Raw genomic sequence first — 23114 nt, forward strand, 5'->3', positions numbered from 1 at the left:
TTCCATTCTCTTCTATCCTAGCTCTTTAACAAGGGCGAGAAAACTAAAATCATGTGATTGAAGAATAAGAGGAAAGGGGGAGAAAAGCCAGTAGAGCAAAACCTGAGAATACAGTCAGTTACAGACTCACACAATGGGATGGCTTATCTGTATACCTGAATTGGGTGTTGACAATAACTTGGTAAGACTCAATCACGAGAGTACTTAAGTGCCAATTTAAAAAGCACTTAGGTACTTGTGAATTGAGTTAGCTATCAAGTAACAGCCTAGTCTTGAAGGGCCCTAGTTCCCCTGTCCTCCAGGAGTAACCAAGCGCATGGCATTGTCACTTGGAACGTACAGATCTCTAGTCACAACAATGTTTGTCCCAGCTGTAGGTCCTAATACCTAATACCATATGTGGTAGTCTAGTAATCTATTTAGAAAGAATCTCAAACCACAATCTCTGTGTGGGCTCTTTCATCTAATTTCAGGCTCTGAGTACCCTGGGACTGTAGCTAATAGGGTGAGGGCCAACATTTGTTATGCAATTGTGCACAGAGGAATTTACTGTGTACAAACTGCATAAATACCAGTGTTCCTGGTTTCTCCAAGTAATCGTGGCTGATTATTACACATTAACACCTTCCCTTTTTCTTATTTCATCTAATCTTTTCGCTATTCTGAGATCACTTGAAATTCTGTTTAAATATGCTGCTGAAAAAAATTGTTTTCAAATAGTTCCGGAGACTTTCTCAGGTCCTATAAACTAAGCAATAAGTTTCATTTGCCTTATATTGTTTTATAAGTTTATTATTATTAATATGTAACCTTCTGGTACTCAGTCTTAAAGTTGCATGCTCTTTTTTGATCCCATAACAAAAAGAATCTGTCTGTCTTCCTACTACACCTTAAAAGGAAAGTTACTGGACAGCAAGCATAATCTTATATGAAACTCACTACTTAAGTTAAAAACAAGAAACTCAACATAACCAATCAAGTTCTCTGAGGACTAGAAAATGGAACATGGTGAAGGCTGGATGCAGAGAGAAAAGTGCTGCAAGGAGAAACCAAGGAATTGAGGGCAGCAAAGCTTAGAGCTTGAAATCAAGGTGCTAAGTTCTGGGAAGGAGACTGTCTGGACATGAGACTTGGGAAGGAAATCTGTTGTAACTGTCAAAGGCATCCTTCTCCTGCCCCCCACCCCTGCCCGAGCTCCTCAAACCAGGGCAGGGGAGGGGGGCAGGTGGGACAGGGTGGGGTAGGAGGGGGGTAGGTGGGTAGGTCCAGAAACACCCGGAGTAGATTTCAAACCACAAATGACCTCCTCCTCTGTCACCCCACTCCCCCTGACATCGGGCCAAGAGCCAGAGATGAAGAGAGATGAATAAGAAAAGTGGCAATAGGGGTGTGAGTAAACAGACGACATCTGGGGGCGTGGGAAAAATGATGGAACGTAGCCGAATCTGACAGGACTGCTGTGTATCCCATCACTGCTATATAACGGCAACTGACCTTGGAGGGAATTACCGAAATCTCACTCAACCTTAATTTCTGCAGCTTTAAAACAGGATGATGTGGCCTTCAGCACAGTGTTGCGTGTGCATTAGACGACATCAGGTACTTACCGCACAGTACCTAAATACGGGCATGCCTTTTCTCCTGGTTTTGTATAAAACAGTCTAAAATATTTTCTTTGACCTTAACGAGGAGTTGTCTCTCATTTATCTTTGTGTCCAGTGCCGCATTTGGACAATCAGAAGTTCTTAGTAAATTTTTTGGAATTAACAGCTGACCAAAACTATCACTCTTTTCTCAAACAGTGGAAGGTTAGATCACACCTCCACAGAGATGTGAGACCAAACTCTAACATTCATTCCCTCTCCAAACATCTACATGCTGTACAAATAAATCAGTCCTTTTCACACACACACAGATATTCCCAGTCACTAACAGTTTCCCTTCTCTGTCACTATGGTAGGTATGCTAATGAATGCAAAAGGGTCTGTCTTCCCTTCATTTCCTTTTAGACGAAAGACCCTATTTTTTTTGTTGTTGTTTGTTTAAGAAGCTTTTTAGTCTTATTTTCAATTTATAATTCAGGACTCACGAAGTTAAAGGATTAGTATTTGTTAATATATTTAGGCTTTAAATTTCTCTCAATGTTACAATGTACATATATGTACTTAAGGATTTCAAGTCAACAGCAGACTGTCCCAAATTCTCAGGGAAAGATCTTCCCACCTCTGTTTCAGCCAGGTGCCTTTTCTCACAAAGCCAAACCATATACCATCACACATATTTCCGTCCACTCCTTTTTCCGGTGCTGAAACACTGCCTTCAGGGGATGGGAGGAGTGTATGTGTGAGGGGTGGGTGATTTCCACAAAACTGGTCATCTGGAAGCTATAAACTTTTGGAGTGTGGCAGCTGCATTCTGAGCAGAATAATGGCGAGGGAACTGGTGATGTCAATAGACCCAGAGTCCTCCCCTTAAATGTTTGTATGATTTTTAAGTTCTTTATAATTCTAAGCCCTCAGAGGTTAATAAAGCTGGTCAGGCAAACTCTGAAGTCTGAGTTTCTTACAATCTGGGTAGAAGCAAAAGACTTCTTGATACAGGACTTAGTCAACTTAACTGAATTTCTGAAAAGACCTGTCAGTTCCTTAATAGCTGTTTTAAAAAATTCTAGAAGGATCCATCTTCAACATGATCCACTTTAGTTCATTTTACTATGCAAATGTGCTTCTTAATGATGGATTCTCTCTATTGGATCTGTCAGTATAAATATTTGCTCTCTTGTCTGTACTAACAGACACAGACAGAGGATTAAAGCTACCTTAAGGGTGCAGAGAACCTTCCCAGGACAGGGGAAATGGACTGGAATAGGGTTTGGGGAAAGACCGTCCCAGAATGCCTCGGGCTCCTCTCCATTAAACAGGAAGAGTGAATGCAGGCAGCCAAGACCAAAGTCAAAGCCTCAGGATACTAGAAGCAGAATGGATGCTCAGAAGGAAGGCAGTGAGGAATGCAAGTTGCCTTTGATGGTTCCAGGCTTTCCTTCTAGCCATCAGGACTCCTGGGCTCATGGAAGCATCATAACTCAAACACACTATGCTTGAGTCACGGGTCTTATCTCCCATTCTGTTTTATTGCGTTGACCTTTGGATGGCTAATTAGGCTTGAAGTGAACTGAACTGAAATGTATATATTCTTATATTGTAAAGAATTGAGATAAGCATATTTGCAGCAGTAAAAAAAGAGAGACCAGGCCATTCTCATTGCAAGTTTGCAACACTTGCCCCCAAATGATTAGTTTGGGCCCGTAGGGGGAAAAAAAATTCATCTGCAACTGGTAACAGCATGAAGTAGACATTACGCCCGAGGAAATAAAAAACAAACAAGAACATACTGGCAGAAGCTGACCCAACTGGAGGCATCCGCCAGGGACTCAGCAGAATCAACAAGGCTTACCTTCGCACACAGGGCAACACTCGCCGGGCACTTTGACGGGGTTCATGCAGCTCTGCCCGCAGGCTGTCGCCACGCAGTGGGGCTCCCCATTGATGCACTGGCAGAACGTGCAGTCGTCTTCCCGCCACCGGTCTCCGTGAGCGCGGATCTGACCGCTGGCGTAGCAGCCGGCAGGATTATTAAAAGGATACACTGGATCTAAATCAAAATGTGAGCTCAGAGTGAGATGGAGGGCATTCTAAATCTTATCCCTGCCTGCACCTGGAGACATTTTTCCCAGGTGCTAGTCATCAGCAGTTCTTTTCCAGCTGTGATCGGCAGAAGCTCGGGCTGCATAAGGGGTCTCCAGGGGGGACATGCAAAAGCAGCTGTCCTACTGAGTTCATGTCCACCCATCCTGACACTGCAGACAGGGCAGGGGATCTGTGGTGTAAAAACCAACGTGCAGGTGTTACCACTACATAAAGTTCCAAAACTCGGTGGGCAGAGCTGGGGGTTGGTGACTGCAAAACATAGGTCCATTTTAGGCTCTGACAAGGTCTTCTGAGTTGTCAGCTTTAATGTTTAATCATACTTCAATTTCATCACCTGTAGAGTGGGGGAAATAATGCCCCTGTCCAACTCAGAGTGATGCCGTGACTTCTAGGATGGACTGAAGTCTATCTCGGGGTGCCTGGAGGTCCACGTGGACAACAGTGAGGAGGACAGCAGGAATTTGCTGTGGCCTTGTTTGAGATGAGGCTGGTTTAGACATACAGTGGGTGGCTGTTTGTGCCCTGGAGGAAAGGCTATGAACTTAGGCTATTTTTCTCCCCGTGAGCTGGGTGGCCAAGCAGCAGCCGAGGATGGGGAACAAAAGTAGCCAAGGCTACTGTTAAAAACTAAAAAATGTTTTCTGAGGTTACTGACCAGGACATAAACACTGCACACAACAAAATCCCCAACTACTATCATAATGAGAGCAACCAGATAAACCACTCAATCTTCTTTTTCAGAAACACGTAAAACGTGGCTTCAAAAAGTAAGGGCTGCTGAGTGGGGAGGAAAGACCAGGCACTCATGAGTTTGGTCCTCTTTAGTCTAAAGAGGTAACAGGGCGTTATAAGAAAGTCAGAACGCCAAAAGTTAAAATCATGCAGTCACAGCTTTAGAAAGTCAGCCTGCCAGAAAGGGAAGCAGCCAAGAGACCTGAGCTAGATAAGACTTTATAAATTTCTTCATAAAAAATATTACACTGCATACTTCATTTCTACTCTGAGCCTGGATCTGAATTCCAGGAAGTGAGACATAACCGGATCTGCGCCCAGACCTCTCATTATGATTATTACACAGAGGTTCCTATCTGTGTTTTTACACTACCAACTGCTATGTAGTTTGAGAAACTATTACAAACTGGGGCCAGCTAGGGAACAAATCATTTGGGAAGGTTAAAAGTTTGACGTGACTTTTTAAAAAAATTAATCCACAACGACACTTCTAAAAAGTGAACCACCTTTCTGTTATGTCGGCTAAAATAATTGCTAAGACGGGAAAGAATTTCCCTGGTATAAACAATTGTTCAATGTTAGGAATGTAGTTTGTATACTTTAAACATTTTCAGATCTCCAATATTATGTGGTAAATATAGCTCAGACACTGAACAGGACCGTAGGAAGACAGAAAAAGGTACAGAATGTGGCGTGGCATTCTGTCCTCTGTTTCCTGTGCACAGATAAAGGCAGGGTGGACTTTAAGTTGTTTTTTTTTTTACGTTTATTTTTTATTTTTGAGAGAGAGAGAGATAGGGTGCACAGCGGGGGAGGGGCAGGAGAGAGGGAGACACAGAATCTGAAGCAGGCACCAGGCTCTGAGCTGCCAGCACAGAGCTCGACGTGGGGCTCGAACTCATGAACCATGAGATCATGCCCGAACTGAAGTCAGACACTCAACCGACTGAGCCACCCAGGCACCCCAAAGGCAGGGTGGACTTTAGACGCAAGACGGAAACGTCTGATTCCAGACTGAGGGTCTGTGACCCCGTCAGTCCAGACAAGAAGGCCCACGTCACCTTGGGCCAGAGTGATGTGTTCACACCAGAGACACAATCAGGTATGGGGGTATCATAAACTTAGACAAATGACTCTACCTTTTTGAACTTCAGTTTCCTAAACCTTAAAATGTGCAGGCCATAGTGAATGGATATTCAGAATCATTATTCTGAAATGTTCACTATTTACAAATAGCAGAGGTGGGAGAGTAAAGCCTGTTGGAGAAACATGAAACTATTACTTCTTAGAGGGATGAAGGGATACAGAGAAAGCAGACCCTGAGAGCCTTCTGCCCAGGGCCATACCTGACACTTGGCTGGGCTTCAGCTGGTGTCACCACCATGCCACACAGCCCCTCTCTCACCAAATACACATTTTCAAGGAGTAGAGTCCTGACCCGACCTGCAGGGCTGTGGGTGTGGAAAGGAGACAGGGCAAGCTCCCCTCTGAGCTGACTGGCTGAGATGGTCAATGATCAGGGCTGGCTTGTTCCAGCTGAATAATCTGAGGAAAGCAGGGGGTGAACTCTGACGTCCCCAGATCTTGCTGAGGAACTTCTGGAATCAAGGGAGGGGGGGGGAATGGATAGCACTTCCGGGAAATCTCATGTCGACCTGTGTAGAGAGGTGGCCCACTTTCTACACCCAGGGCATAACTTCCCTTGGGGAGACATCTCATGCACTCCTCCTGACATGATCAAAGTCCTGAAAGATGGGCCATGATGTCACAAAAAGGGAACTTCTTCAATTTTCTTCTATTTTTGGGTGAGACTGAATTGTGTTGATTTTGATATTAAAAGTCTGAGCCATGTATATGCTTATTAACCTTAATGAGCACTTTCTCTTACCCTCACACACTGGGCAGCACTCTCCTTCGGGCACATAGTACCTCTCGCAGTTCAGCTCACCACACTGGGCAGTGAAGCAGATGGAAACACCCCCTTGGCATCGACAGAACCGACAGTTGTCCATTCGAAACATATCTCCGTCATTATATTCCACGTTATTGAAGACACAGGCTGGCTTTGTTTCTGAAAGGAGTTAAAGCAAACAAGGCATATTCAAAGTCATTTCTGGGTGGTGCCTTTTGTTCTTCAATCAGCCTCTAGAAAATTCTGACAGAACGTTAGAATTTGATAGAAATTTACCAAATTGATATAATTTGTACAATGAAAACAGTAAGGCAATGCAAAATACAATTAAACAAAGTCAGTTATCTTCCTGCCCCAAGGAACTGAAATTCTCCTGAACAAAAATCTACACCGACTTACCCCTACTCCAAACAAACAAAGGTAACCATCTGAGCATGAAACTCACATATCTGATATGTGCTTTAAAGACATTATGTGTGTTTTGCTAAAGAATTCTCTGCGTCAAATAAACGATCTTGCCTCCACATTAGGCTCTGCTCTGCCTCAAAAACAATTTACTTAAGGTCTTTTGGAGGTGATGTTCTTGTGTTCTTTCAGTGTTCGCTCCTAAATTATTTCTTCTATCTGGGTTAATAATCCACAGTTTTTTTTTCAACGTTTTTTTTTTTTTTTTTTTTTTTAATTTATTTTTGGGACAGAGAGAGACAGAGCATGAACGGGGGGGGGGGGGGGGGGGGGCAGAGAGAGAGGGAGACACAGAATCGGAAACAGGCTCCAGGCTCCGAGCCATCAGCCAGAGCCTGACGCGGGGCTCGAACTCACGGACCGTGAGATCGTGACCTGGCCGAAGTCGGACGCTTAACCGACTGCGCCACCCAGGCGCCCCAATAATCCATAGTTTTAATAGTACCTGGACTTTAACAAAACACCATTCCCTTTCTTGGAAACAACCTAAATGTCTATGAACTGATGTTATGAGAAAACAAAATGTGGTATATCCATACAATGAAATACTTCTTGGCCATAAAATGTATGAAGTTTTGATACATGCTATAATATTAATGAACCTTGAAAAAATTACACTAATTAAAGGAAGCCATTAAAAAAAAACCCCATATATTATATGATTCTATTTATATGAAATGCCCATAATAGGGACATCTATGGAGACAAAAATTGGATTAGTTGTTGCCTAGGTATGGGGGTGCTGGGGGCAAATGGGGAGTGACTGCTAATGAGCTGGGAAGTTTGGCGGGGTCGGGGGGGGGGAGACTAATGAGTATAGTAAAATTGATCGTGATGATTCCACAACTCTGTGAATATTCTAAAAACCACTGAACTGTGTAACTTGGTAAACTGCATGATATGTGTCTCAATGAAGCTGGCAACATAAAAATATTCCCAAATTGAAGAAAGTTCTCCTAGGCTGAAGTACCCTGTTTAATAAGGTGGGGAAAGCTAGATTATGATACAAGCATCGTTCATGGGCTCCTCTGAGCCAACATCATTTGATATGTCACCTTGCATGTTTGAAACTTTTAAAGAGACTTTCACCGCATTTTAATTTGAATGTATTTGCACCTGGTTTATACCTAAGGACAATGACTTTCTCATTCGAGTTTATAATAGTGCAGTGGAGAAGACAGAGCAAGTGCTAATATCCATTTCTTTGATTAGGAGAATGAAACTTAAAGAGATTAGGTGACCTGCCTAAAGTCACTTGACTGGTGTGAGGCCGGCTGTGCATCTGTGTTTACACAGGCAGCAAAAGTGCAGGTCTGAACCGAGTCCCTACTGCTGGCTGTATATATGATTTCTTTTTCCAGAAAACTAATATTGTGTTACAAAGTATCATCTCATTATAGCTCAGAATTCTTCTATATGCTTTCAGCCAACATACTAATCTGAGCAGGGAATAGAAGGAACTGGGCAGTGAGACCACAAGTTCCAAAGTGTAGAAAACAGGAGCGCTCTTGCAAATCAAACTTGCATGCTGTGCAGTGAGGTAAAATACTGTAACAAAATGCTGAGCACCCATTCAAAATGAAGGGACAAAAGTATAAACCCATCAATATGAATTACTTGGTTACATTAATCAGCCAAATCCACCATCTGCGTGAAGCTACAAATCTTGGTACAAGATTTGAAGTAAGTGAGGAGGGAAGAGTCTGGTTATGAATAATGCCGCTCCAGATGAACCAGTATTTTTGGTAGGGTGTGCAGAAGCTTAAGCGGGCGGGGACGGGGTTGATGAAGGATCTGGCAGTTAGGGTTCACTAGCTAATGCACAGAGAACAAGGGGGGGGTGGGATCTAGAGAGACGGGGAGTCCCCCAAAACACAGCCTAGAAAACATAATGAGTTCTCTAGGATAAACACCCCACCCCCAGCCCCCCCGGCTGCACGCGCGCAGCGCTGCGCGCGCACACACACACGCACGTCCCATAATGAAATCCCCATAATGAAATCCCTATTTGATGCTGAGAGAAATTTATAGACGCTCTTCAGAAAAAAATACAAATAAGAAGGATGGCAGTGATCTTTGAAGAGCAGTGACCAATTACTTCTTCACCTGTAGGGGATATAAATGTGATCCTCGGAAGCGTGTGGAGATTACCACTACCTCTGTAAGGAACAATTTAAGTGGTTGTGGAAATGAAAAATAGTACAGAGAAATAATTTACTATGGAATTTATAGTTCTCAATGCAGAGATCCATAAAAGTGTCTTGTCAGTGATTTTTTGTGTGTGTGTTGTTTCATGTCTGCCCAATTAAATTTTATATTTCTTAGTTATGGAATCTTCTCTTTTCTCTTTAATATAGTCCAGAACTCCTGAAAAAAAAAAAAAAAAAACCAACAAAACCTGATAGTTGGTTAATAACCTTTACTGCCTGCCAAATTACAGTGATTGGCAGATGGTGATAGGTATATAATTTTAGTGAAAGAGAAGACTAAAATGTAGAACTTTTATATCAAATGTGAAAGTGGAAGAAAAGTCCAAATAGATACACTTCTGTTGCTTTTTCCCTTCAATCTCTCAGTAGGAAAAGGCTAGTATCTTGCCTCTGGTCTCATTTCCCTGGCGGTGAGCTGTGTAGGAAGGCCAGTGGGTGGACCGCAGAAGCCAAAAGAGAGACAACCACACGTCAGGAAACATCTGAAAATCTCTCCATATGTCAACAGCAAACTGATGGCCCACAAAGACAGGGTACATGGGGTTCTACAATACTGAAGGGAGAAAACCCTTTTCCATTGGGGGAAGACGTGTATGTGCCAGAGCAGGATAAGGAAAAGGGAACCACCCTCATAAGGGAGTGCAAAAGGTAGGATCATCACTCTTAAGGAAGAGCAGCTTGAGAAGGCCCCAGGAACACAATGGGTGCTCAATAAGTGCCTAGTAAGTGAAATACTTATTCTCTGAATTACAGTAGAAGTAGGTATTATACCTCTAGAAACATTACTGAGCATTACTGCTATACAGACAGTGGGTTCTCAATAGATGTTGTGTATTCATTTCAACTAAAAGACTGCAGGTCTGAGTTTTCTAGACCCAAATTTTACACAAAAAGCAAGCCAACTCTGGGGATGGCTCTCCCACGACTGGTCAATTTTACGGTTTACTGCCTGATGCTGGCAGAGGCAGTTACTGGCTATGACACTCAAACCAAGATACTCTATTTTATTCAGATACGCACATACGACTGATCATATATCTGAGCAACCTTCCATATTCTATGCTTGAGATTTCAAACCCAAACTCCTCTAAGCATGAGGTGGGGAGGGGGAGGGTGCTCGTGTAAGACGATGGAGTGCATTACAGCAAAATGGAGAACACGCACTCATCAAAAAGAAGCAGAGGCCACCGCTCAGTTCCAGCTGACTGAAGATAAAACTTCTGTCTGTGGGCCCGAGCAGGCACAGAGCTGCTTCTTGAAGGAGACTTGAGATTACTCCAGGCCTGGCTGTGGGTCATAGTTCCAGGTGATGAACTTGATGACTTCTAAGTTTCCATCAAAGGAGCTCAATCATACCACCTGTTCCTTTGGTTTCTAAACAGGGCTCTTGTTCACCTAACACCTCATAAGTCTTACTTTTGGCTCTCATCAGAGAAGGCATCACAAACTGTCTCGATCTGGTTTGCAACTGTCTAGTCCCACCACCGAAACCGAACCGAATCAAAGAGAATGTTTGTGAAGAATGTTCTCTCCATCTATTCATCCAGGCTGATGTTTTCAAAACTTAGGAGTTTGCAAATTCTCTGTGAATATTTTCCATCTTGTGTTTTCACTTTAATACTTAATCTTAAAACACACACACACACACACACACACACACACACACACACACACACACGGATCACCTAGATGGCAGCTTAGGAAACTGAGTGGTGACATGCTGTCTCCATTTCCATACGTGGGGTTAGGTAACATTCAACCCACTGTCCCCTCAACTGGGGTTTCTAGAACTATTCCTACATTGTTGGGGGGGGGGGCGGTTCTCAAAATCTGGGAGGCAATGCTCCAGACATCTAGATTCCAGCTGTGTGCCGAACTCATCTCTGAGAACTGCTTTCGCTGAGTTGCATTTGAATATGTGGCTTTTGCTCTGTGTTGAGAAGAGCTGTCGCAGGAAACCCGTGTCTGTATTGGTGGTGTGAACGGGACTGAGGACGTGACCTACTGCATCAGCCAGTGCCTTTCAAATTTCCAGGTGAGAAGAGAGTTGCCCCCTCCAGTAGGTTCTTTCCTCTGAAAATAAGACCTGCGTATCTAACTCTATCTCCTTTTTTTCCACTTTGACGGCCAGGAAGTTGGGAGCCTTGCTAATGTTTAACCCTGGCAATTATGCAGACAGACACTTACAGCCTGCACACCTGCGGGCGCTTTCTTCTTTTCGGTTTTCACTTTCAGCATTTGCATACAACTTTATGGTTCTCTCTTTTCTCATTAGTATTTTCGTGTTATGGCTTTTGTTCTTGCTATGAAGGTGCCTGAAATCCTTTGTGGATAAGCAAAGCTTTATATAAATATAAATAGACCTCTGCTGTTCTAAGTGGTGACAAGGAGTGTTTGATATGTGATATCCTCTAATGATGGCCTTATGACAACAGTAAGATTTTCCCAGGGCGCTGGGGGTGGGGCCAAACACACACACACACACACATGCACGTATCTGCGTGTGTGCATGTATGTATGTACACCTTAAAAGAGGTAAAATACAGACTTTTAAATGTTATTGTGTAAGCTTATGAATCTTCCCAGCATTAAGGTTTCTAGCCTCATCTACAACTGAACGACTAAGACAGTAATAGAGACGCCATAACAGGACAATGAACAAAAAAGCAGAGATCACCCAGGTTTGTGGTGGCAGGCAAGCGTCACCCCCTGAAACACTGAGCGTGTTTTGTCATCTCTGCATTGTCTCGTGGCAGATGGCAAGTCCTATTCCTGGAATGACAGCTCTACAAACAGCGAGGCTATAAACGAGAGCGGGCCCCAAAGATCCATCCGCGGCCGCTGAGGTGGGGGGCGGCCATTAGCCGTCTGGTCACAGCACACTGGGTAAGATGGAAGCTTAATGTCCTGATAAGAAAGACACGACGCGGATCTCTACAACTGAGATGCAAGGAAAGAAGAAAGGCACTCCTCTTCCTCGCCCAGAGGACACGACAGCAAATGGTATTTCCAGGGGACAAATGACTTAAGATTAACGTCCAGGGAGGGCAGTGAAAGATGGAGGGTCCCCACAAAGGAACCCCTCTCTGGGCTGGTATTTAACAGCCACCTCTGGAGGGAACTGATATGACCCGAATCTGCTCGCTCACTCCCCCAAGACAACCTGGACACCCACAGACACAAGGACAGACCCTCTGCAGGTTCAGGCTGGAGAATGAGAGACAGACATGAGAGGACTGGCCGAGTGAGGAGTCCTAGAAGGAAGCACATTTGAGATGCTAGGAGCCCAGGGTGAGGAGTATTTGTGCCAAATGGCAGAAGAGTTAAATACTCGCAAAATGTCCCCTACGATACGTAGCAGTACCAGAGAAGAGGCTTTGCGGTTTGCTGGTGTTTAACACACACGACTAGAAGTGAGGAGAAGCACTGAGAAGAGGCTGCTTTCTCCACATGGAGCTTTTTCTACACCTGTGCTTGGATTCGTGAGGTCTGTGAGCCAGGAAGCTCATCTCGCCTTCTCTATCCCCTTGGAACGTCTAGACCCGGGTCTGTGGGTGTGAACAGGAGGTAACACGCAAAATAAAGACTATTGCAAGTGCTTCACAAGGGGAACCTCATTTAAGTGACTGTTATTCACTCCACTTAACAGATGTGGAAACTGAGGCCCAGGGAGACCAAGCGATGCCCAAAGTTACACAGCCGGTAACTGGGGGAACCAATTCTCAAACCAAGGTCGTATGGCTCCAGTCCACGTTCTGTCAACCACGAAGCCTGACGCCAAGTGTCTACTCAAAGCAAAACAAACAAAACAACAGGCGGCCACTGGACTGAAAACCAAAGGACGCAAGGACTCAATTTTAATACAACCTTTTCATATGGGGAAGGGCAGGCTTGAGGGAGGGCAGACATTCTTCTGAACTCTGATTTCTTAGAGGCAGCAGTTAATAGGGGGGTTTCTGCAAGTGCGATTTTGTTGTTTTTGTCCACATGCGCCTTCATTTTCCTCGTGTCTAGGCACTGACTGAATAGTGCTAGCACGACTGACATTTCACTTGCTTGACTTTTATTCTTTGTTTTCCTTCTAAAAATTCTGAGGGAAGGGCATGTCTTAGGTTCTCCTCCCTTTCTAGCATCTAAATTCAATAAACACCATGTCACCAAACACCAAGCCCTGTCATGAAAGGTGAAAAGGAGAAGTGGATTCTATTTGAAGGAATCTTGTGACTGCAGAATCCTTTTTCAGGGCCATAAGGCTCGAATCAAAAGCGGCCAATAAGAATGACCTAGCGCCGGTCAAAGCCGTGCTCTCTACGTAGGAAAATACTCGACTTGAGGAACGATGCCTTTTCTGCGTCACGTTGTGGTGGCTTCAATGTGGCGTCGGTTACACAGACTAGCTCCTGACAGCAGTGGTAGTGTGGTCACAGCTTCCGCGATCCTTTTCCTGAGCTCCTCACGTTTCTGCACTACCGAAATACAGCCGAATGTGACAGCTACAGACAATCTGTGCTTCCACTTTCAAAATTCTCTTTCTGATGGATGGAATGAGGATCCCCTTCTCCTGACTCCCTGTGCTGCTCTGAGAGATCCCAAGCCGACCTTCCTCCTGAGTGAGTGGCATGGAGTCCCTGAATGCATGCCCCGCCTTCCACAGGGCGGAAGCGGCCAATGGAACCCTCCCTCCTCCTGCACCCCCACGTACCATTAACACATTCAAAGACATCACAGCACTTTCCGGGTGTCCCATCTCCACGAGAGACTATGCGAGGGGTGGATCCCACCTCACACACGGGGAAACCACATAAGCCAGAGAGACACTCGCATCTGAAACCAAAGAAAAAGGGAAGGAAAACCCCATGAATAAACAACAACATAGAAGTCGGGAGACCACAAACAAAGTGGCAGTGGCTGTGGCAAACGACACTGTCTTGCTTATCTGGGTTCACTGGGGGATGGGGACCGGGTGCTAACATAATTTGCATTCCAAATAACTGAGGCTCATCTCCTTAAAATACACCCGTGTTTTTAACTGTAACCATTTTGACAGAAATATTCCTAAAATGCATTACGTCATTTCTTACTTAACCAGACCAGCATAACAAGCATTTCCTTGATGACGCAGGGCCGTGTTTATGTGTGTACATTATGGTGTTATTCCATAAACCAGTGATGCTCGCGTGGGCCAACACAGAAGGGGGCTCCCGTGGTAAATGGCCCTGTGTTCCTGCTTTGTTGCTGTTGACCTTTGGGTGTTTTTCAGAGATCTTTCTGACCCTTCTTTCTGCTATTAAGTTAGTAGCTCTTGAGTCTCTTTTTGTCAGTGTGACTGGGTCTCGGGGTACCCTCATCTTTAGCCACATTCATTTGTAATTATGCATAGCATGAGAAACGGATGCTGATGGAAGACTGAGGAGCTCTTTACAACGGGCATGAGCTTTAGTAGGTGGACCTGTGACAGTTACTTGAAAGCTGAAAGCCTCATTTTGGGGGATCTTCTAAGCCACAACATGTCCATTTATCTCAACATGCATGAATGAGGTGTTCAATGAACTGCAAGCCCACTCTGCTGGCTCTCACCCTTACTTAAGTTCAACTCTGCTGTGAAACCAGTCTAAACGTAGTAGAAAAGTAAGAGGTGGGTATATGTATGAGGTGAGCATAAGAGGAGAAAAAAAAGTCTACTGCTTGCTGAAGCCTGTGACAAAGAACTAGGCAGGGAATGAGCAGCCTAGGGCCTTAGAATACAAATGGAATAAAAGGAAGGAACAGCTAGCCTCCGGCTCCCCCCCACCAACCCCCTTCCCCCCCAGGGCTCCCCTGGGGATGAAAGGAGGGTCAGAGGGCAGAGAGGATGACCAAGGAAGTTCCCAGGTTGATAGGAATAAAAGGAAGGCATCCTAAAAAGAGACATCCTCACAGGAAGTATGTGGGTACTTATGTACAGTGTGGGGTCAGGATCAGGGGAGGGGGACGCTCCCAGCAGGGAAGAGCGATTAACACACTTGTTAATTTCAGTTTTTGTTTTCCCCCCACCTTCTTGCTTAAGCGATTGTTTTGTTCTCCTATTGTTCTTTGGACCTGTAACGAATTCCAGTATGCTCATAGTCCACAAGTACCTCAATAATCAGGCCCAGAGGTTTAGTTACATTTATAATCAACTGCAGAACTAAAAGGGAAACAAATATAAATTAAAATTCGCACCAAAGACCATTAAAGCCACTGGAAAGGTGTGAACAACCCCTCTGGAGGTGGGCCCTTTCAGGCTTCTTCCATATGGGGTGACGGTTATATCAGGGGACTTGGGAGAAGAGGGGGTTAGGTAATTAAGGTTTTGCTGCAATGGAATCTCTCTTTTATGGTTTCAGATAAACATCTGCCTCTTCGGTGTGGGTGGATCTGTATTCCTATAGGGCAATCAACTTCCAGGGCTGAACTGCAAAGGTTATTCCACAGTCTTTCATTTCTGTGTGCCTTGTTACTACAGTTGTAAGCAGATAATCATATCCCTGTGATACTACAGTGATGACGTATTATTTCCATTTATTCTGGATCCTCTGTACAACTTCAACCCTTCAGCCTCTATGGATTAATGGGGCCAGGGCCTCATGAGGCCACACCCTGGTTCTGGTATCTGCATGTGATTACAATGGAAACATATCCTACACGAATAACTAACCTTTTCTTCCACATCTTCTGGGATCCACATTCTTGCCTACTGATGTGTTCCGGGGAATCGTTCTAATTCAAACACCAGAGAGCATACGATGAACTGGAAAATACCTCTTCGGATATCCTTCAGGGACCTTTACTGAACACGTATGTGCACTTAGGTGCCAAGCTCTCTGCGAGGCTGTCAGAAATCCCACCAAGCTGAAAACCATAGTGGAGTCTGCCCTACGGCTTCTTGTGTCCCCTTTTACATCTGACCTGTTTCTCAACATTTAGATCTCTCTCGTGCTTTTGTAGTGATTCACAGAGGTTGTCTGTAGTAGGTTACAGAAGGTCTAAAACTGCACACGACTGCCTAGTAACCCACTTACCAAAGAAAACCCCTGATGCTGAATTTTTGCTCCCATACCCAGAATGACTATATGTTCAAGTTCCAAGGATTCAGGTGCCCCGGTTTGGGCTGGCTGGCTTGCTCCCAGCTCCTTTCCCCTTCTGGACCAGCCTCTTGGCAAGCCCTCCCCACCTCTTGGTGTCTTTTGATTTCACAAGGCTTCCTTTGAACCTAAAATTAGCAGGTGTTAAAGACCATTAGCTCCTTAATAAAGAAGGAACTTCCTGAGAAACCAGAAAAGGTGAAAACCTGGGCCCATATCAGATATCTATCCAGCAACCATTAGGTTGAAACTTTAGGACAACTGTCATTTTTTTGTAAGTCAAAAATAGTCAAATGGCAATCTCATACAGTTCAACACGATACAACTCACATGGGTTATCTTTTGACAGATGTGTTTACGCTCCCTCTCTCATGTAATAAATGGGGGACTCGTCAGGACCCTTGTCTGCCAAGGAAATTTATTAGGTCTACAAATTACGTAAGTCTTACATAATTTTAAGTCTAAGTTTTTAACTTTAAGTCTCAGTTTTTAAAAGTTCTTTAATATGATAGAGACCCTCTGGTTTACCTACAGTAGAGGCAGGTATTCTTCCCTTTTATAGATGGGAATAGTGAGGCACACAGCCTAAACCAATGACCTGAGATTATATAAGGCTTCCTGCCCTGCACTTGCCACGAGAGACTAGGTTTCCTTCCGGTGAAAAGGAAACGCTGAATTACAAAACAACTAAAGGATGCAAATTGTTATTTTGTCCTTACCCCCTTTTCTCTCCATTTTTGTTCTTTTTCTGTCCCTTCTCCCATGTCTTCCTTCTACCCTTTACCCCACTGCCTGGATAAAGAGCAAGAAAATGGAGAAAACGTGTGGAATAGCGGTAGAGGAAATAGACACGGAAGAGATGCTCATGGCACCAAGGTCAGCACTTACCCTCACTTCTAAAACCCCCTCCCTCCCAATTTCCAGGTTCTCCCCTGGCCTCCTTCAACTGACTCTCTCCTCCCAACCCACACCACAGCCCAGTTACTGCACTCCCAGCGTCCAAAGTCGTCAGCTGCCCCTCACGTAACCGATTGGCTTCTCAGCCTAGCATACGACCCTGTCAAGTCCACGGGCCTTTCCCCCAAGTCTCCCCTGTGGTCTTTCTCTTCATTTTCCTTTGCTCTGGTCACTCCTCTGTTCTCCACACCAGCTCTCATGCTGCTGCCTCTGCACTGTTCACCCCTGCTCTCTCCGGAATATTCCTCATCCAGCTGTCTGTGCACATACTATCTGTCCTCTTGGGCCGATCTCAAATGACAGCTTCTCTCGGAGCCGCCAGATACCATATGTCGCTTAAGGCTCCTCTCATTCTATTCTGTGGTGACTTGAGTGCAAATCTTACCACCAGCTCTCCTTGCATCCACTGTGTGTAGTCCCTAACAAATACTTCTTAAGTGCAACAGAACCGGAAATGAACGAAGGAGGAATAATAGTAACTAAAAACAAAAGTACAAAAGAGAAAGTGAGAAGCACAACACGGAGATTTCTACACCATGAATTCAAAATGGCTGCTTCAGGTAGAGCTGTTGGCAGGACACCTGTAGCAGAAATGCCAAGGGCTTTTTTTTTTTTTTTCTAAGTAAATAACGGCTTTATTGAGATATGATTAGCATGCCATAAATTTCACCCCCTTTAAAGTGCAATTCAGTGGTTTTATATTCACAGGGTTGTGTAACCACTAGCACTACCTAATTTTAGAACATTTTCATCACCTCAAAAAGAAACCCTGTACTTGCATTTCCTCCCCCAGCCCCCTGCAACCACTCCTCCGTGCTCTGTCTCTATGGATCTGCCTGTTGTGGACAGTTCACATAAATAGAATCATACAGTATACGGGCTAAGGGCCTTTTAACTTCAAACAAGAAGCAACCTGTATGTGCAATTTGCCGCAAAAATCAAGCCTCTACTGTTATCCTCAGTATTAAGATAATGATCAATCAAGACACCACATTAATAAATTTCTGCATAATGTAATCACAGCTGCAGCCAGGTGGGTTGCTTAGGCTGTCTTTTTTCTCCTGAGTAGGTAATGGATTCAGCTTAGTGGGCATCTGAGCGCCTGAGCACAGTGATGAACAGCACTCAGAAATCATCTAAACCCCTAGAGGGCACTCCCCTCCTTAGGAGGCCCAGACGGGCCTGTTGTGTTGGCTGAAGGGCAATGTGTACTGATGCTTTCCCTTCTTGTCCTTTGCTTCCTGGACCACACAGTCCCAGGCAGGCCAGAGGCCAGGGTCCTGGCACAGCTCACAAAGTACCTGCCAGTCTAGCCTCTACTTCTCTTTTTTCTAGCTTCCACGTTCTACTGGTTCCTCCCCATGCCGCACCTGGGCAACAAGGGCGACTCCCCATTCACCGATCCACCCACCCAACCCTTCTCACTCAGGGCCACAGCTCAGGTGTGCACTCTGCCTCAGCTCTTTGGCTGCTGGTAAATTCCACACAACCTTAAGACCACCCACCCTACAAGGCCTTCCCTGATCAAACAGCAACCAGGATTACAATATGTGTTTAACTACTAGAATTTAAAGAAAAACCTGAAACTTTTTTTTTTTTTTTTTTAAGGAACCAAGATTAATTTTCTCTCCTCTGACCTTCCATAGTACACACGGGTGCTGAATTCTTGGGACTGTACATGCTCATCCTATGAAATCAAAATCTTACTGCCTCTCCTGTGAATTCCCGTGGTGCAGGGGGCATGTCTTATTTGTCTTGTAAATGAAAAAAATGAAGGACAAAGCCATCAAAGCAATAATCTGGAATAAACATTTTATTCATGGTTAATAAATCAGAGGTTAAACTATGCATTGTTTCTATAGTTTTTATGTGTATAAATGTTGGACTGAGAGCTAATAGGTACAGCACTTTTCAAAATTAACGTGTGGAAGGAAACACTATGGAGTTTGTCTTGAATACAGATTCTAGGGTGCCATTCTCCAAGATTATTGTTTCTGCAAGTCTGGGGCAGGCCTCGGAATCTGCCCGCATCAAAAGCTCTCCAAGAGACTGCACTGGATGCAACCTGGGACCTACTTTCTGAGAAACTCGCTCCGACAGGTGCAGGCTCTCAGCTGCTATGGCTTAATCTGCACTTTTAGTTTGGAAAAAGCCAAGTACAACTAGTCCTATCATTTCAGTGAGAATGACAATTTGCAGCACTTGCTGTCAATCATTTACAAAACCTCTTTCCTGCCTGAATATGGTGGCTTAGGAAAGACACACAGGGTGAAGACAGGATCAGTACGGACAACACAGCACCACCGCCACCAGAAATCATGTGACCACAGCAAGCCACTCTGGGATGTGGCGTTCTCGTCCACCGAAGGAGGCGGCTGGTTCGTAATGAGCTTTCTTCTAACTATAAAATGCTTCTATTATTGCCATTCCCATCACTCAACAGTCTGATCCGGGTTCATCCTTCCTACTGCTTCTCCTGGCCTCCACCCTGTCCTTGGAGCACATCATAGCCTTGCACACCCACACTCCCTGCTTCTCTCCCTCATCCTCCCCATCCCCTCTCCTTGCCAGCACTCAACCTTCAGGCCCAGCTCAAGATGCGCCTTCTCTCCAAAGCTTTCTTGGGTGATCTTTTTTTTTTTTCTTTTTGGACAAGGAGTATACTTCTATGACTCTCTCTTTTTTCCCCACTAAGACGACTGACTAAGCATCGCGGGAGAAGACACGATATGCCTGATGCTGGTCCTCACAGCTTAACTTACGGCTTCATAACTTAGTTGAACAATCAACAGTTCGCTTCACCAGAATGACTGGAGACACTGTAAAGGACACCAAACTACAGGGGGTCAGAAGAGGCCTCAGGAGGAGTCCTCCTGTCTCTCCCACAGCCGCGCAGCAAAGCACAGGCGTGCCCTGCGGTGGGCGCCACGCAGAGGGAGGCCAAATGTTATTCTAACATTCCCCTACAATAAACTCCCGCAGAGGAGGAAATGTGGAAGCAGCAGACCATCCAACTGCTCATGTTCCCCAAGCAGAGGAAAACAACTCCGTGAGGCCCTCTGAAAACAGCACCTCCCCAAACTGGATTTACTCCACACCTCACTGAGCGCTGGGGCCCTTCAAAGGGGGGAGAATCATGGTCTATAAATAAAAAACAACTACTATTTATAGGTGGGAGGGAGCTCTCCCTTTAGTTAGGAAACGAGAAGAAATGCAGAACTAAAAGGGCAAAAACCTTGCTTGTACTACTAGGATTCCACTCAGTGCATTAATGAAAGAAGTGTCAGGTAATGGAAATTCTAATGACACATAAAACACAGCTCTATTCTACAAAACGTAGCTGCAGGTTTAATTAAATCTGATGCACTATCTTTGTAGTGATTATATTTCTTACCTCTTTCCAGAAATGCAGAAGTTTAAAAAAAAAAAAAAAAGAGAGATACTACAAATAAAATATCCAAAATACACGAGTTTCCCTCCTGAGGGCCCAACTACCCTTATGGAGAACTGTACTCGTTCCTAGGGAAATTTCCTAGGGTCACAATTCTTCTTGTGTCTCACCAGAAGAGATTTACTCTTTACTCGGTGATGAATCCTTAGTCACCCTCTCTGACGCTAATTCCTACATGATCTCCTTGCAGTGCCAACCCTGGGCAGTTAGACACACACGTTAGCAGCAAGCCCCGGGCCCAGCTCTGAGGATGCTTCCTTCCAGCAGTGGGTCCAGGGGCCACTCCTTTCCACAACCAGAAACTGTACATCGTTCCCCACTTTCCCTTCAGAGACAACAGTAAAATCACTCTGCATTGTTTGTTTGTTTTGCTTTTTTTTCTGTGGGGAGCAAAGGATGTGCTCCAATACAGAGAAGACGTAAATTGAGAGCAATGAGGTAAAATATTCCTTTGCGTTTCTAATATTAGTAATAATAACAAAGTCCACCATAAGACCTTAATAAAGTAGTCACTGTAGCCCTTCTCTTCTTGGCGTTCTCAAGGGGCAAATGATTACGGCTCCCTCCTCCAAGGCTGGCATGTGGCTCAGGAAACTTATCTTATGGCACTAAGTTGAAAGAAAAGTGGTATAAATTATAGGAAGACAGTATTTACAAGCCCGCATGGCTCCTATAAGATTGATAAAGTTATGTTCTAGAACCATGCTCCACAGTAAGCAGGTGGGGTGAGGAGGCAATGGCACTTCATACACATCACCACCTCAACGTGACGGCTGAAGAAGAGAGTCGGGGAAGTTCCAGAGGGACTCAGTCCTGGCAGGAGAGGAACCAGAGCACAGACACAACTGGAAAGAATCCCCGGGGCCTGGGCCCCTAGTGAAACATGAGAGCTGCGATCTGGCAGTCATCCTGAACCACACTCAGGTTAGCTCAACAGTCCGAAAACGACCAAGTCCCAGGAACGGAAGGCTCTTTGCCTTCACCTCCTTAGGTCTGGGGGAAAGACGATGGCATTTGATTTCACGGAGGGCAGGATGGCCTCAGAGAGCCGAAGGGCAGGAGTGAGATGTGCACGGAGAAGCAGTGAGCAAGAGTGAGAGGGGAAACTGGCATAGCGCACTCTGGGAAGGAGGAGGACTGGCTTTGGATGTGGAGGGTAACATAAGGTATTCCCATTTCAGAGCTGGAATCACCGACTGCATTAGAAATGGATGCTGTGGAACATGGAATCAGCCTACATGTGAACATACAATTACTTCATAACTATTTGCTGAGTGAGTGCAAGCAGGAGGTACTCAGCTGGGTGGGGATGGGGATACACAGGATTCTGGCTCTTAGCTTAGGGGTTTAGTTTAGGAAGGATTGGGATATATAATCACAAATGAGAACACAGCGGGATGTGAACCATTCTATTTCCTCTGTGGAGCACGTGAAGAACATCAAAGACGTCAGGACTGACCTATTTGAACACCTGAGCGGCCTGGGCTCCGATCGTTCCTTCAGGCCCCCAGAGCCACCTGGGGCTGGAGCGGGTGCTGACACAGCATGCGTCTTTAAGCACGCGTCTGCCTGGACCCCCGTGGGCTGTCAATTCCCAGACCTCTCATCCTTGTCATCAGTGCAAAGTGCACGATCCTCTGGTCGCCTGTCCTCTGGGGAAAGTGCATCCTCACAGAGTAGTGTTCTGCTTCCCCAGGGACTCCTTCTTCCATACCCATCTCTCTGCCTTCCCCAACCTCCCCCTTGCAGACAAACTCTCTCGGCATCTGCATGTGACCACAAACCGTACCACTCAAATCTGTTCCGACACTTACCCGGCTGGCCCCCAAATGCTATTTCCTTACAACTGCCTTTAGTGAGATGGCGAATTCCCCACACTCACCTATTCACCTGGGTTGGAAGGGAGGTCAGCATCCTCCACATTGTCACTTTCCTCCCTCACGCAAGCCCTCCCTCTCTGTGGCCCTGTCTCCTATCCATCTCCTAACGGGGGTCAGAGAATGCACTTGGACATTAGGACAGTCTTAGGTTTGAGTTCAGGCCACTTAGGAGCTATATGACCTTGGGCAAGTGACATCGTTTCTCTTAGCCTCACCTGAGCCATATGTAAGAAGGGGAGGATTCAAGTTCCTTGTATCTCCCAGGACTGCTCTGTGAATTAAATGAACAGCTATACGAAAAGCAACCTAGGATAGTATCTGGAGCGCAGAAGTACCCACCCACTGTATGCTAGGTAATAATTTGGAAGGCCTCCATGTCTATGTGGATGAAAACATCACCCTGAGCTCAACTGATTGTTTGGAATCTGAGGATCCTTGCTGCCCCTTTGCATTTCAGGCACTTGTTCCCGAGGCCACAGCTTCCTAAAATCTCTGAGGCCAAACACCTTACTCACTGATCCCAACAGTTCACTCGCCCAGTTCTCCCACCACCTGACTCCTGCAGCCTCCCTGAGATAGCTGTGCCCCAGAGAGCTTTTGCTCTCCGCTCTAGCCTGGGCCTTGTCCTGACTGTGCCTCCCTAACAATACAGCCCCAGACCCATGTTCTTTCACCCGAACCCTCATCTTCACGATGC

General features: G+C 45.2%; 1 protein-coding gene across 5 annotated transcripts in view; it reads right to left on the reverse strand.

Annotated features, from left to right (window-relative positions):
• CRIM1 (cysteine rich transmembrane BMP regulator 1) overlaps positions 1–23114 on the reverse strand; it is a 189150-nt gene that overhangs the window by 66388 nt on the left and 99648 nt on the right. For 4 of the 5 annotated variants that reach the window (XM_019447646.2, XM_019447635.2, XM_019447637.2 and 1 more), the window contains 3 exons: positions 13729–13850; positions 6328–6510; positions 3454–3651 (listed from right to left, as the gene is read on the reverse strand). In XM_019447646.2, the coding sequence (XP_019303191.1) occupies positions 3454–3651; positions 6328–6510; positions 13729–13850 (503 nt within the window). The remainder of the gene's footprint in view (positions 1–3453; positions 3652–6327; positions 6511–13728; positions 13851–23114) is intronic. The other variant, XM_019447655.2, reaches the window with a different exon arrangement.

This window comes from Panthera pardus, unplaced genomic scaffold (genome assembly GCF_024362965.1).
Source record: "Panthera pardus isolate Hobbes unplaced genomic scaffold, ASM2436296v1 HiC_scaffold_26, whole genome shotgun sequence".
In the NCBI taxonomy this organism is placed as follows: Eukaryota; Metazoa; Chordata; class Mammalia; order Carnivora; family Felidae; genus Panthera; species Panthera pardus.